This window comes from Pleurodeles waltl, chromosome 8, assembly GCF_031143425.1.
Source record: "Pleurodeles waltl isolate 20211129_DDA chromosome 8, aPleWal1.hap1.20221129, whole genome shotgun sequence".
Taxonomy (NCBI): domain Eukaryota; kingdom Metazoa; phylum Chordata; class Amphibia; order Caudata; family Salamandridae; genus Pleurodeles; species Pleurodeles waltl.
The window spans coordinates 879,456,702-879,472,317 of NC_090447.1; the positions used below are offsets into that span (position 1 = coordinate 879,456,702).

Consider the following 15,616-nt stretch of genomic DNA (forward strand, 5'->3'; position numbering starts at 1 on the left):
CACTTACAAAAGTCTAAACTAGCATTCTCTTCTATTAAAATACATCTCACAGCAATATCTGCCCATCTGCAGATTACACATTCAACATCGCTTTTTAGAATCCCAGTTATCAAAGCATTTATGGAGGGATTAAAGAGAATCATACCCCCGAGAACACCACCAGTACCTTCGTGGAACCTTAATATTGTATTAACACGACTCATGAGACCACCATTTGAACCCATGCACTCTTTTGAAATGCAATACTTAACTTGGAAAGTAGCCTTCCTAATAGCTATGACATCTCTTAGAAGTGTAAGTGAGATACAAGCATTTACTATATAAGAACCCTTTATACAAATACATAAACAGGCTCTCCATACAAATCCCAAATTCTTACCAAAGGTTATATCACCATTCCACCTAAACCAAACAGTGGAACTCCCAGTCTTCTTTCTACAACCAGACTCAGTAGCCGAAAGAGCCTTACATACATTAGACATAAAAAGAGCACTAATGTATTACATTGACAGAACAAAACAGTTTAGCAAAACAGTTGTTTGTAGCCTTCCAAAAACCTCATGCAGGAAATCCTATATCCAAGCAAGGCATTGCCAGATGGATAGTGAAATGTATACAAACTTGCTATATTAAAGCAAAAAGAGATCTACCTATTACACCAAGAGCGCATTCCACTAGGAAAAAAGGCGCCACAATGGCTTTTCTAGGAAATATACCTATGACAGAAATTTGTAAGGCAGCCACCTGGTCTACGCCTCATACATTCACAAAACATTACTGTGTAGATGTATTAACAACACAACAAGCCACAGTAGGACAGGCTGTATTACGAACATTATTTCAAACAACTTCAACTCCAACAGACTAAGCCACCGCTTTTGAGGAGATTACTGCTTATTAGTCTATGCACAGCATGTGTATCTGCAGCTACACATGCCATTGAACGGAAAATGTCACTTACCCAGTGTACATCTGTTCGTGGCATGAGACGCTGCAGATTCACATGCACCCTCCCACCTCCCCGGGAGCCTGTAGCTGTTATAAGTTGAATGAAAATTGTAAATTTGTAAATAAATACTATTTTAATACACATTATGTATATACATACTTACTCCATTGCATGGGCACTTTTAGTATATTCACAACTCCTACCTCACCCTCTGCGGGGAAAACAATCTAAGATGGAGTCGACGACCATGCGCAATGGAGCCGAAAGGGAGGAGTCCCTCGGTCTCGTGACTCGAAAAGACTTATTCGAAGAAAAACAACTTGTAACACTCCGAGCCCAACACTAATTTCTTATTAATTATTGCTGATTTGTGGTTCCTGAATCGTGTTCGGAGACCATTCACTTTTTGGTCTAAATATTGTTTTCACAGCTTTGGAGCTGGCACTGAATCACATAAATAATGTATGTTGAGCGACATGTAAGAAATCTTATTCCATTAGTCGTTCTCGTAACAGAGCTAGTTGCTGATGAGGTTTGTAAAAGGTATTTGCATGTGGTGTACCTTTTAGAATCCCAGCAATAAACCTCTGCATTTGTTACATCTTGCTTGAGTTCAACTGTCACAATAAGCAATCATAAATCGGGAGCTCTGTGGTAAGCAATGACTGGCTGGTTTGGAAAAACCATTTGCAATTTCTCACGAGTGGATAATAAGGGAAATGTTTTTTGCATTATATTTCTGTAGTTGGGAGCTGATGGGTGATATTCAGCCACAAATGGTATTCTGTCACTTTTGTTTCTGTCATTGGTATTCCACTTAAGTGTATCCCTGGGTAACTGCAAAGACTTGTCAATTTGCTGCTGTATGATATGCAGAGAATAGCCTTGTTTTTTAAATAATATAGCAAGTTCCTGTAGATGGTCTTTACAGGTGTCCTCATTGCTGCAGATGCATCTTATTCTGAGTGCTTAGCTGTAGATGATGCTGAGTTTAGTGTGGTGTATGTGACATGAAGTCCAGTTTAGATACAAATGAGCATCGGTAGCCTTGTGGTACAGACGAGTTATCATTTTTTTTTCATGAATAGTGAGTAGCACATTCAGAAAAGGGAGATGATGCTTCTGTTTAGTATTGCTACTGGTGAATTTGATGGTAGGATGGAATCTGTTGGTATAAGGTATAAATTATTCCAGTGTTCTACTTCCTGCATTCCATATAATATGTCATCAATGTGTCATAGCCATACCAGTGGTTTGATGCTAGACGTAGCATGTATATAGTCCTCAAGTGTGCCTGTGAAGATGCATATGATGGGGCCATCAAAGTGCCCCTGGAAGTCCCTTGTTTCTGCAAATAGTGTTTGCCGTTGAAGCTAAAATTGTTGGAATTATGGATAGCTCTTGCAAAGTTGGTAAGCATGTGCGTTGATGGCTTTTTCACAGTTCTCTTATTAGGAGCTTCAGATAATGCCATAAGCCCATCCTCATGTAATATATTGATGTATAATGATGTGACATCAAATGTAGCCAGAAAAGTGTCATCATCAAATGTTTAGGTTTGGTTTTATTTTTCAATAATCTGAAGGAAGTGACTGGTGTCCTTTACAAATTATGGAAGTCCTTGGACAGTGAGCTGGAGGTGCAGGTCGACAAATAAAAGATAGTCTCTTAGTGGCTGTATCATTGCCAGACATGATGGGACGGTCGCCACTGGTAGTTATATTTAGGTTTGTGTTTCCATAGGAAGTGCCTTTTTGTGTTGGTAATAACTTTGGCACTGTTTGACGAATATTCACAAAAGTGCTACTTTTTGTCTAGTTAGTTCATGTAAAGTTTCCAAGTGTTCCGTCAAGCAGTGGCTAAGTAAACCTGGGGGGGAGGTATTCCCCATTCATTTTCCCATACCTGTAGGAATCTTAGATACAGTTACAGCCCTGATCACCGAACAGATATACACCAAATTTGGCAGAAAGCTAGATTGGGGTCCAAAAAGAGGACTTTTGTGGTTGATTTGGTGTGAATCTGTTCAGTTTTTGAGAAATTATTGCTCCAAACAAATTGCAAATTTCACGCCCCGGAGGATGTAAGGGGCCCGACAGATCTCATGGTGAGACCATATTTGTTGCCACCACATCAGCAAGGATGTAGCAGCAGTCCTCTTAGAACTCAGGACTCATTCCAGAGTTCTAAGAAAAAGGTTAACTAAAAATGCATAGAGGGGCGCAGGGTAGGGACACTCTGATCCCCTTAGGCTGAAAGTTTTTTCCGTCAAAAGGAAGTTTTACTGCAGATTCACTAATCTACTGAAATTTCTTTTTAAAATCACTGGCTTCTGTGCTACGTTTAAAAATAGAATGGGCCAGAGACAAGGTGACGTATAGCATATGTATGGGAGTGTGGCATGTGGCCCTCCTCCCCAAGCCTCTTGGAGGCCCCTGGGACCCCTTCCCCATGGGGCCAACAATTATATAACGGGAAAGGGGCGTGCATCACCCCTTCCTGAGCATTAAGAGGCCTCTGGGACCCCATCCAGTGGGTCGTAGAGAATGTAAAGGGCAGCACAGTGCTTATTTCTATTGCATTTCTTGTTGCTTTGAAAGTTATTGTTGAGGCTTTGGAATGGCAATACAGGAGCCTTTAAACCCGTGGCTTCCTGAGACGTTTTTGAAATGTGACTTTGCTCTAGCTTCCTGGTGATTATAACCTCAGCCTTTTGGTACATTGAGGTACTGAACTCCCAGTTTTCTGCTGTAGCTTTGCCGATGGACTTCAGCAGGTTAAAGCTATGGAGGACATAAACCACCTAGCCCACGTTCCTTAAGTCGTTTCTGAATTTGATATCAGCCAAAAATCTCTCCTCTTTGTTAGACTACAATACTTAGGAACAGGGGAAGTTCTTCTTAAATCGTACATTTCACACTTCTAAGTTTTGCATTGAACATATAGAGGAGTTAACACAGTTTAAGCTCCTTATGAGCTCGGGGGATAGTGTTTGACAGAAAAGCTGTCAATTTTCCATTTTGTATAATTCATTTTTTTACCACCTGTTGTTACAACGTTCTTGGTAATTATGTTCTGACCCCTTCACAATAGAAAAGACAGCTTGGTGAATTTTCACAAACATATCCCTATGTATGGTGACTGTACTGTTATAGGCCCACTCTGCATGGTTTCTTTAAACGTCCCTGTATTAATTCAGATGGCGGGTAGTCCATCATAACCTAATCCTTTGTTTTCCCTTGTCTGAACTCTCACTCTCTCGCAACAATCTCAGACTGTTATTTCTGGTAATTTCTTGGAGCCAGGAGAATTTATATTTTGGAAAGAACATTTTGGTTACCTTAATCTGACAAATTGGTTTACTTATAAGTCAGAGCCTACACTGCCTTCATTAAGAGTGTGCAAGCCTGTTGGTGAAAATTTAAAAAGGTGCACTGAGTAACAATTAATTCAAATTGAATGATTTTTCCTCACACTGTCTGGCAATTACCTCCTGAAGAACACTGATATTGTTAACTTAAATCCATGTTTATATTGCTTCTAATTTTGCAAAGAAATAGCCGCCTTTTATGAGAATTAAAGTTAATCGTTGCTAAACTGAAATGTATTCAACATTTTTTTTTGTTTTTTTTAATAAGTTCAGTGCATTGTGCTTGCCTTTGGTTCATTTTGGAATTTAGCTCAGCTATTGTTACTCTTAAAGTCTCAAAAATAATTTATGAACACTGATACATTTCTCTTTTTTTGTCTTAAGTATGTGTATAAAGCTGAGCCATACATCACATTGGAATACAAAACTGTACATGAAGAACTGACCAAGGCCATGACCACCATTCTGAAACCCTCTGCTGATTTCCTAACAAGTAACAAGCTATTAAAGGTTTGTACAGCAACTGGAGGGACATCCTGCCGTAATTGCCAGTGTTCATTTAACAATTTTTTTCAATCCATTTAGTAATATAGAGTATATACTGATTTTTTTCTTCCTTTTTTCCTTAATCTCCTTGGTTTCCAAGCATGCCCATCTTGAAAGAGCTGTTTTCTTTACTCATCATCTTTATGGTCTTTGTGATAAATACCCCACGCTTCTTCCCACATGCTTGTTTCCGTCCCAGGGAGGAGCTGGCCTGCAGTTTGGGTTGGACTGTTCTCAGGGGGAACAGGGTCAAGACTGATTTGCATATGGCTGGGTCCAAACTGGGGTGGCATGGTGAGCAAAAGAATTGATAGATTAAACCCAGATCTGTGACTAAGGGTGAATGTTTGATTGGTTCCGCATTCTGTCCAGCATTTGTGTTTTTTTACCAAGACAAAGTAAGCATTTCAGGTGACCAACAGAGCAGAAGTATGTCCGGTCTTCAGTTGAAACTTGCAAAAGTCTAAAAAGCAAAAACTGCTTATCACGTGTTCAGCTGTCAGGCACCCCCTTCTCTAGAATTAGTAAACAGACCCCAGAGGAGCTTAGCTATCATTATTAATACGAATACTGATGCCCAATGGTGAGAGAGGCCTGCTAAAGACCAGTTATGGCAGTTTTTCACTATCCAACGAAAGGAGAGTAGCTGGCTGGGTAGAGTGGCTCATCTTTATTGGACTGGGGCCTATGACATACTTTGTTAAGCTGCTACGACTCCACCAGATTCATCACCATCCTCATAACTTTTCAGAGGGTACTGAAGGGCCATTTGTTACACACCTTATTCTCATTAAATTACCAACCAACCAGTCACTACCTCTTCCAATCTCTGCAGTTTTGTTGATTATCTGGTTCATGCTCCACCTCTGTGTATTACTTACACTTGTTTTATGTGAAGTGATCTCCAGGTGTGGAGCCATGAATGCATCAATAAATACAAATCTAGAACACCGTATCTAAACAGTCATGCCTTTCTATACCACGGCCCACCTTCAAAGTGTTCATGCTGCTTGATTCTAAAAGACTCCCAGGCCCTGATTATGAGTTTGGCGGGCAGAAAAGCCCTCCTGCCAAACTCCTGCGGTCGGCAGCCCTCCCACAGCCCCTGTTAAGAGTTTCCTGCTGGCCCAGCTGGAAACAGCCCACAACATTGACGCCGGCTCGTAATTGAGCTGACGGCATTCTTGTGGTGCGCCGGGTGCAACACCACCCGTCGCGCTTTTCCCTGTCTGCTAGGCAGACAGTGAAAAGCACAATGGGCGGGTCATGGGGGCCCCTGCACTGCCCATGCCAAGTGCATGGGCAGTGCAGGGTTCCCCATTGGGCCCCTGGAACCCCGTCTCTGCCAGCTTTTACATGGCGGTGCAAAAGCCATGTAAAAGCCGGCGGGTAGGGGACTCGTAATCCCCAGGACACCGCTGCTTATTGCAGTGCCGGTGGTCCTACCTTGGGCGTTGGCCACGGTCATAATGTGGAGGCTGGACTGCCGCGTTGGCTGCGGACCGACCGCCACTGCGAGTCTGGTGGTTCTAGGACTGCCAGACTCGTAATGAGGGCCCCTGTGTTGAACCAAAAGATTTCATTAGGGGGGAAGGCAACAGCGAACTTTAAAAAGAGAGGCACTATTGCCGTTTTTTCCTTAGAAGTTTTTCAGGGATTTTCTTTCCTTTTTGCATTAGTTATTAGCTTAACTGCTATAGCCCCAATTTTATTTTTTCATGGGTAAAATCCTTTTCCTTTACCACATGTTTTCAATATTTATTTTTTTCTATAGCTTTAACTTCATGATTGCTAATTTCTGATATTTTGAAGGAAATACTGGGGAGCGATGTTTGTAAAAAAAAAAAAAATTACACATGTTTATTTTGTGACATGAAAGACAATACTGCCAAAACATTAAAGGCTTTCTAATTAATCTTTAAAAATGCCCCTTGTAAGGCAGTACATGTTTGGGTGATAATGAAAAACAGACCTAATATTTAGGCATTTTGTATTAAGGCAGATGTGTTTGCTATTATGTGCTTTTGATGAATGCTTCTAACCGCAGACTCCCCACACTCAAATATTTCCCAAATGCGAGAATGAGTCCCAAATCTTTTTCAGCAAATCTTCAGAACGCCAGTTGGTGGTGCACTGCAGCTCCTCTCTATCGCAATAAAGCCCTAGAAGAGATGGAACGAAGCAGCATATAAGTGCTACCCTTGCCTGCTGACGTCAATTCCTTTTAATTCTGTGCCTTCCGACTCAGATCTGGATATCCCTCACACCCACATTCAGCAGGTTTTTAACTACTCCCAAACAAGAACCAGTGCTCTAGGGAACAATGTCCCTTCCAAAAATGAAAGGCTTTAATTCATGCCATGTTTGCAGAAAACAGATGTTGTTCACGAATCTGCATGAGATGTCTCTGATGTGTTGGCTCAGGGCATGACTTGAAGACTTGTAATCTGATAGAGACTTCTAGTTGCAGATTCCTTACCTTAAAATCTACCCCAGGCTTCAGCCTGGATCTGGAGATTTTTTCTTCGAGCAGTACCCTTGCATGCCGTTAGGTGGCATCTGTCAACTCTGCATCCGTTGTTGGCTTCGTGGTTGCCAGATATGACTTTGCAGGTCATGTATAGGTACCACCCAGGCACACTGACGTCAGTTATTTTCTTTTCATGCCAGCCCACACACAGATCCGGAAAGAACTACCTTTACAGTCATTTTTTGACTGGCTTTTTGACTTTTTGTTGAAGTTTTTTTTTACTTCTGGTGTGCCAAGATGTCATCAAGGAAGACCTGCTTCAAGCCCTGCAGCTCCTGTCACTGCATGATGTCAGTGACGGATCTGCAACTCGTGTGTCTGTGGTGCTTGGAGCACGACCACGACCCGAAGTCATGCTCAGACTGTCAGGGTATGAATCTGAAAGCTTTGAGGGAGCAGTCCCTAAAGCTGCTTGTAGCCCGGCGTCCAGCTGTGCATTGTTCCTGGTCTCTGTCGAGAAGAAGGTTCTGAGACCCCGCATGGACCCATCACCACTCCTCCTCGTCCCATTCAAAATCATCAGGGCATTTGGGTAAGCACATGAAGAAGTCGAAGAAGCACAAGCGCTCTTCGACTTCACCCTGTTGGTCGGACGATGTGATGCGGGAGAAGAAGCGTCCTCACTCTAGGCCTCTGTCTTCGGAGCCTCTTTCTGGATCAGCTCTGCGCCTCCCCAAGTTTCCGGGAGCCGGAGCCATCGCTGCCTAATTAAAGACATTTTACAAGGCCATGGGCTTCATCGTTGAGTAGTCCAGCTCCGTCGGAGAGCCTTCCGTCCCCACAGGGTTGAAAGAGGCCCATTCGGGTTCCACGTAAGCTGCTTTGAGTTTGGCTCAGCGGGGGCTCCTGGGGATCCACTTCCGAGTCCGAACCGGCATTGGTCATACCTTTGCTACCTTCCTCGACGACAGTTCTGGCATCGACGCTCCTGGGCCCGTGGGTGGCATCGATCCTATACTTGACGCCGATTCTCACTTTGGTGGGGGCTTTGACCCATAGATCGCATCCTGACCCTTATTCTAATGGGTACGAGTTTAGTGAGAGTATCAAGGGGTCGCTGGACCCTTTAAAATTCCAGCTTGGAGATGCTATGGACTGGGCTCAGGAACTGGGTGAAGCCAGCAGTCTGGATACCTTCCCTGACAATGGTATGCTTTCACCCCCTACCATGACTGGGTTTTCCTGACCCAGCACCCCACCCCAAGAGCTTGGTCATCCAAGCCTCGACATCCCATGGCGCATTCACTTCCGCTCCCCTTGATAGGGAATCAGAGTCTGGGACCACTTTCAGAAGAAGCTGTTTTCTTCCTCCAACCTGGCATTGCGGTCTGTGAACACTGCCTACCTTTTGGGCTGCTACACCCATACTTTATGGGACACCAACACAAGTGCTGCCATATCTCCAGGAGGAGGCCGGGCCATTCTCTCCCAGGCTGTTTCTGATGGGAGAGGCGCTACCAAGTTCACAATCGGATGTGGGCTGGATACGACCGACTCTCTGGGCAGATCGGTTGCTTAGATGGTGGCCTTAAGGCACCACCCCAGATTAAGGACATCTGCCTTTTCAGAGGATGTCCAATCTACTTTGAAGGACATGCCCTCTTCGGAGACAAAGCAGACCCGGCGCTCGAGCACTTTGAGGAGTCCCATGCTACAGCCGAGTCCCTTGGCCTTGCTGCTGCAACACGCCCCCTCTTTCTACTTTTCGCCCCTTTCGTGGCTATGGAAGGGGCATTCAGCCATGTCTGTCCCCACCAGTCACAGTGACAGTCACAGTTACGCTCAGGCTGCTCAGCCTCTGCATGGCGAGAACATGGGATCCAGCATCCGCACAGATCAGGGAGCCAGTGGTCTAGCCAGTCCACCGCCCCTCCCTCTGCTGCAGCCTCCAAACCTTCCTAGTCTGGCGCTTCCCCACCAGTTACCAGTCGACAGTAGGATTTGCCCTGGAACACCATTACGTCAGACAGGTGGGTTTTGCAAATAGTCTGAAGGGGCTACTCCCTCCCCTTCGAGACTGCCCCTCCCTCCCTTCATGCAAGGAGATTATGGCTCTTTGGCCAAGGGAGCCATAGAGAGGGTCCCTGTGCCAGAAGTAGGTTGTTGTTATTCCTGCTACTTTCTGATCCCCAAAAAGGATAAAAGTCTCCGCCTTATCCTTGACCTCTGTTCCCTCAATCTCTTTCTCAGACAGGAGAAGTTCAAAATGCTCACTCTGGCTAAGGGCCTATCTGTCCTGGACCCAGGAGACAGGATTGGTAGGTTTGGACTTGCAGGTTGCTTATTTCCATATTCACGTCCTGCCTGGCCACAGATGTTACTTGTGGTTCGTGGTAGGTCACCGTGCATTTTCAATTCACTGTGCTCCCCTTTGGCCTTATCAGCATCCCTCAGGTATTCACCAAAGTGTGATGGCGGTGGTTGCAGCTCATCTGCGCAACTTAGGGGTTTATCTTTCCCTTCCTCAGCAATTGGCTGTTGAAGACCAGCTCGCCCCAGGCTGTCACCTCCCACCTCCAGACCATGGTGGACCTCCTGCATCTCAGACGCTACCTTTCATCGGAGCTGTGCTGGACATAGTCCATTTTCGGGCCTATCCTGAGCGGCGAGTCCAGGATATTCAGGTTATGATACAGATATTTCAGCCTCTATCCTGGATTTCGGTGAGAATGACTCTGAGGCTGCTGGGCCTCATGGCCTCCTGCATCCTGCTGGTGACTCATGCCAGATGGCATATGCGGACTCTGCAGAGGGACCTGAAGTTCCAGTGGTTGCAGCATAAGAGGAATCTCTCCGCCGTGGTCCAGATTTTGGAGGGGACCGCGCAAGATCAGCACTAGTGGCTTTTGAACCGCGATTGGGTCAGAGGCAGAGCCTTCTCCCTTCCCCAACCAGATGCAGCTGTAGTGACAGATGCGTCACTCCTGGGATGGGGCGGCCACATGGGTGAGATGGAGATCAGAGGAGTCTGGTCTCCAGAGGACTCTGAGCTCCAACGGACTCTGAGCTCTATGTCAACCTTTTGGAGCTCAGAGTGTTCAGACTGGCATTGAAAGCATTCCATCCCTCTCTCAAAGGGAAGTGGTGCAGGTGTTCACGGACAACACCACTGCCATGTGGTACTGCAACAAGCAAGGCAGGGTAGGGTTGTGGACCCTTTGCCAGGAGGCTCTGCACCTCTGGATGTGGCCGGAACAGCAGGGCATATCCCTAGTGGTTCAACATCTGGCGGGCTCTCTGAATGTCAGAGCATACAAACTCGGGTGTCAATGCCTGATTGATCAAGAATGGCGTCTCCATCTGGAGGTGGAGGAATGTCTCTTTTAGCAGTGGGGGGAGCCTTGCTTAGATCTGTTTGCCTCTGTAGAGAACGCACAATGTGAGCTGTTTTGTGCGTTTGAGTTTCCAAGGTGGCACTTGCTCAGCAATGCTTTTTGTCTCAAATGGAACTCAGGCCTCCTTTACACCTTTTGGCCAATACCACTTCTGCCCAGAGTTCTCAAGAAGATCAAGAATGACTGGGCCCAAGTCTTTCTTGTGGCTCCGGACTGGGCACAAAGACTATGGTATCCCGAACTATTGAATATGGCCATCAGTCCTCCAATCAGTCTGCCTCTTGCCTCTGCAGCAGCAGGGGACGGTTCTCCACCTGAACCTGTCCAGTCTCCTCCTCCTTACGTGGAGATTAAGCGGCAGCAGTTGAAAGTTTATGACCTTCCACCCGAAGTCTGTAACGTTATCTTGGCAGCCAGGCGTCCCTCCACCAAAATGGTATACGCCTTCTGTTGAAACAAATTTGTGGCATGGTGTACACACAAGTCTGTTGACCCCAATCTCTGCCCCTCCTTATGAGGTTCTTTTGTTTATTTTTTCTTTGACCCAGCAGGGCTCTGCTCAGGGCACCGTAAAGGGTTATTTGTCTGCCATCTCAGCTTTTATTTGATTGCCTTTCCAACGTTCCTTGTTTAAATCTCCAATTGTTGGACGATTTCTAAAGGGCCTTACTCGTCTCTTTCCTCCTTCCCCGTTCATAATGCCCCATTGGGATTTGAATTTAGTTCTTACTATTTAATGTGATCTCCCTTTGAGCCACTTCTCAGCTGCCCACACTTTGCCTGCTTACTCTGAAAACAGTCTTCCTCGTGGCTGTTACCTCTGCCTTCAGAGTGAGTGAGCTGCAGGCTCTTTCTTTGAAGCCACCTTTCATCTCCATCCACCCTGACAAGGTGTTGCTTCGTAGTAGGGCTTCTTTTCTGCCTAAAGTGGTCACGCCCTTTCTTGTAGGCCAATCAGTCATCTTGCCTATTTTTGGTGCACCCCCAAATCCTTCTAAGGAACGGGAGAGACTTCACCATCTGGACCCAAAAAGAGCATTTGCGTTCTTTCTGGATTGTACAAAAGAATTCTGGGTGGATGATTAACTCTTTGTGGTTTATGTGGGTGCGAAGAAAGGTTTTGAGGTGCAGAAGAGGACCATTTCTAGATGGCTAGTCCTGTGCATTAAAATGTGCTATGCATTGGCTAAAAAGCAACTCACGGAGGGCTTGCGTGCTCATTCTACCAGAGCAACCCTCTGCATTAGCACGTGGAGTTCCAGTCCTGGGCATCTGCCAGGCAGTAACGTGGGCGTCCTTGCACACATTCACTAAATACTATTGCCTGAACAGTCAGGTCTGAAGGGATAGGTACTTTGCCTGTTCGATCCTGCAGGACTTCCTCGTATGATCTTGGTTCGCAGACCCTCCACCGGGGATGGTATTGCTTAGGTATTCATTCTAAGGTAGGGAATCTGCAACTAGAAGTCTCTATCACATAAACAAGTTACTTACCTACGGTAAAGAATTATCTGGTAGAGACATATTCCAGTTGCAGATTTATTACCGACCCACCCATCCTCCCCACTTTGCGAACTGATTTCTGCGTACAGGGACTTCCCTTTCAGGGCCCTAGTTCTGTTGCTCTGAAATCAATGTTCTTCATGGCTCAGTGCTTTTGGCGTGGAAAGTCATGAAAAGAAACTGACGTCAGCGCGCCAGGGTGGCACCTATATACGACCCGTGAAATGATATCTGGCGACCACAACACCAATTATGGACGCAGAGTCGACCGATCCGCCTAATGGCGCGCAAGTGTACTACTCGAAGAAGAAAAATCTCTGGATCCAGACTGACGCCTGGGGAAAATTCTAAGGTAAGGAATCTGCAACTAGAATATGTCTCTACCACAAAATGTGTTACCGAAGGTAAGTAACTTGTTCGATAAGTGTGCGCTTAATTACCCTAAGGAAAACTGTGAATTTGAACCCAGAAGTGAAGCTGTACATCACCGAGCATCAGAAGAAGTCAAAGCTTTTCCAGATATTCCATTCCTAGTTGCAGGTGAAGACTCATTCTTACTCCCATGGCCATCCCAGCAAGAGGTCCAGATCCAAGGAGAAGGCACGAGGGTGTCACAATGTTAATTGGTCTCATCTGAGGTCCCAGTCATGGAGCAAATTCCTGAGCTGATCCTAATGCACCCGGGTATCCCAGGTCTTTGGTGATGCCACAGCTAATAGAGAACTTCAAAAAGGCCATACTGCAGATTTTGGCACTTTTCTGGCACCCTCTTGTGTGCCTTGGGCCCCAAGGATCAGCAGAGGTATCCTATTGAGTAAGAGCTGGCAGGGTGTTTCATTGTGCTGGCTGACCCCTTGGGCACCCGTTCTGGGTCTAGTACCATCTCCGGTACTGACTCCTGCTGCAGCGCCCAGACTGGCACTAGGTCATCTCTTGTCAACACCGGTGTTGGTGCTGGAAGAGGATCCAGATCTGATCCCTATGTCCTACCCCAAACTGACTTCAGCCTGATCTTGACCAGTGTTGCACTACAAAGTCATTTAAGCGAAACTGGTTGTTATCCACCATCAGGGTAGTCACGCCAACAGAGACTCCTTTATATTTTTGGCTCTGCCTATGATAAAGTTATGCCACCAGAGTAAGATGATGAGGTTGAGGATGGTGACAATCCCCTTCATTATAATGACTGTTTCTATATGGATTTACAAGAGGCCAGTGGACCTGATGCCTCCCCTGATACCAGGTTGGACTCGCCTCTTGGGCCACGTACTGACGAGAATGTGTCATTTGCTGTTGTGGTCTGATGGACAGCTGAGGTCCTGGATTTGCAGTGGTCCTCTGTTGAGACCAAAATTAATGTTCTCACAAATATTCTACAGTCAAGGCGGCCACGTCTGAGCCCTTGCTCCCACCCAGTGAGGCCTGCCCAATTGGTGAACACTTGATCAAAACCATGTTCTTACCTGCTAGTGAATAGGCAGTATGCCAGGCATCACAGACTGTAGTGTGGTAATCCTGTTTATCTCACTAAGCATCCTTCTCCAGAAAGCACAGTTGTGCAGGCATCAACCAGTGAGGTTAACCACAATTACTTCCCTACAATTCCTCCAGATGTGGAGCCCAAAAGGATTGAGGCTTTTAGAAAATGGATGTTCTCTTGGGCCAGCTTGGCTCAAAACTTGGTCAATAAAGTCAGTTTTATGGGTTGCTTTAGGTGTTCCTTTTGGGACATCGCCAGAGATATTATTCTGTAGGTCCTATAAGGCCGTAGGGCCTCTCTGGCTCAAATGATCCATGTCAGACAGGATGCTGCCAAGATTGTGAATTGTGCTGACTTAGATGCTACCGACTGCCTGGGGATCGCAGGCAGTGCCAGTGTTGTGTTTCTCCACTACAAATGGATGTGTTCCATGGGATTTTCTGAAGATGTGCAAACTTCTCTCATGGATATGCCCTTTAATGGCGCATACCTTTTCAGTGAAAAAGATAGTCTACACTGTAGTGTCAAGTGGACAGTAGAGCTATGGTGCTCTCCCTGGGACTGTTGATCCCCACCAAGCAGTTCCCCAAAAACTACAGCAATCGGCTCAGTCCTTTTGAGTTCAGGTACAGGGGTGTGGCCGACATCATGTAGGCCAGCAGGAGCATCTTCTCCCAGTCTCCCTTACCTGCTGCAACTGCCTCTAATTAACTTTAGTGTGCCCTTAGCTGTGGATGCCCATCCTGTGGTCAGTAGTTCCTCCCAGGATGGTGATCCTTCACATCTGACAGAATGGTCAGTCAGATTGTTTAGTATGTTACGCCCTACACTTTCTGTCCACTCCACCACATCTTCCCCTCATATTTGATCGACTTTCAAGGTAGCTCCTTGCCATTCTACTGCAGGGCTATTGCTCTCCAGAGGAGCTATCAAGAGGGTTCCAGACTTGGAAAGAGGATACGATGGTGTCAGCCAGGAACATTGCCAGTTCACAGTGCTCATCTTTGGCCTCACCAGTGCCCCTTGTGTATTCATGAATGTGATGGCTGTGATTGCAGCATACCTTCGAAGGTTGAGGATACAAGTATTCCCTTTGAAGGTGCCCTTGCTACAGTCAGTCGTAGACCACATATAGATTACAGTGAACCTCTTGACATTGTTGAGGTTCATGATCAAAGAGTCAAAGTTTTTACAGGTCCCACCTTCACAGAGGTTGCCATTAATTTTTGTATTCCTGGACTCAGTACAATTCAAGACCTGTCCTCCGAAATGGCGAGTCTAGGACATTTGGGCTGTGATCCCAGTGTTACTGCTTTGGATCTCAGTGAGAGCAGCTCTGAGGCTTCTTGGCCTTTTAACTTTCTCCATTTTCCTGGTCAGCTACGTCAGGTGGCACATGCAAGCTCAGGAACAGAATTTTAAGTCTCAAATCTGACTGATGCCATCCATATTTTGGAAGGAATGGCTCACGACCTCCGTTGGTGGCTGCTCGAGCTCAGTTTGTCCAGTGACATGATTCACACCTTTCCTCGCCCAGATTTGATGGTGTTGGTGGATGGGTCACTGCTGGGTTGGGGAGGCCACTGCGGAAGATGGAAATCAGTGGTCTGGTCTCCAACAGAAGACCATTTCTGTATTAATATGTTGGAGCTGCAAGCCATTCATCTGGTGGTGAAGGCCTTCCTGCCGTTCATCAAGGGGAGGCTGGTGTGGATTATCACTATCACCATGTGGTACTGCAACAAGAAGGAATATTTTGTCCTGTGCCAGAAGGCTCTGTGCCTTTGGAGTTGGCTGAAGCATACGTGCGTTTCTTTGATCGCGAACTACCTGGCAGGATCTTTAAATGCCAGAGCTGATGAGCTCAGTCAAAGGTGTTGTGTGTGGAATTTTCTGTGAAGAG

General features: G+C 45.9%; 1 protein-coding gene across 9 annotated transcripts in view; it reads left to right on the forward strand.

The window, feature by feature from the left end:
* The window catches only part of DOCK9 (dedicator of cytokinesis 9), a 989,328-nt gene that overhangs the window by 601,516 nt on the left and 372,196 nt on the right, over positions 1 to 15,616 (forward strand). For all 9 annotated transcript variants that reach the window (XR_011194943.1, XM_069205169.1, XM_069205175.1 and 6 more), the window contains exon 26: positions 4,704 to 4,829. Coding sequence is in view for 8 of the 9 variants with exons in the window: in XM_069205169.1 (XP_069061270.1) it covers positions 4,704 to 4,829 (126 nt within the window). In the remaining variant the exon portion in view is untranslated. The remainder of the gene's footprint in view (positions 1 to 4,703; positions 4,830 to 15,616) is intronic.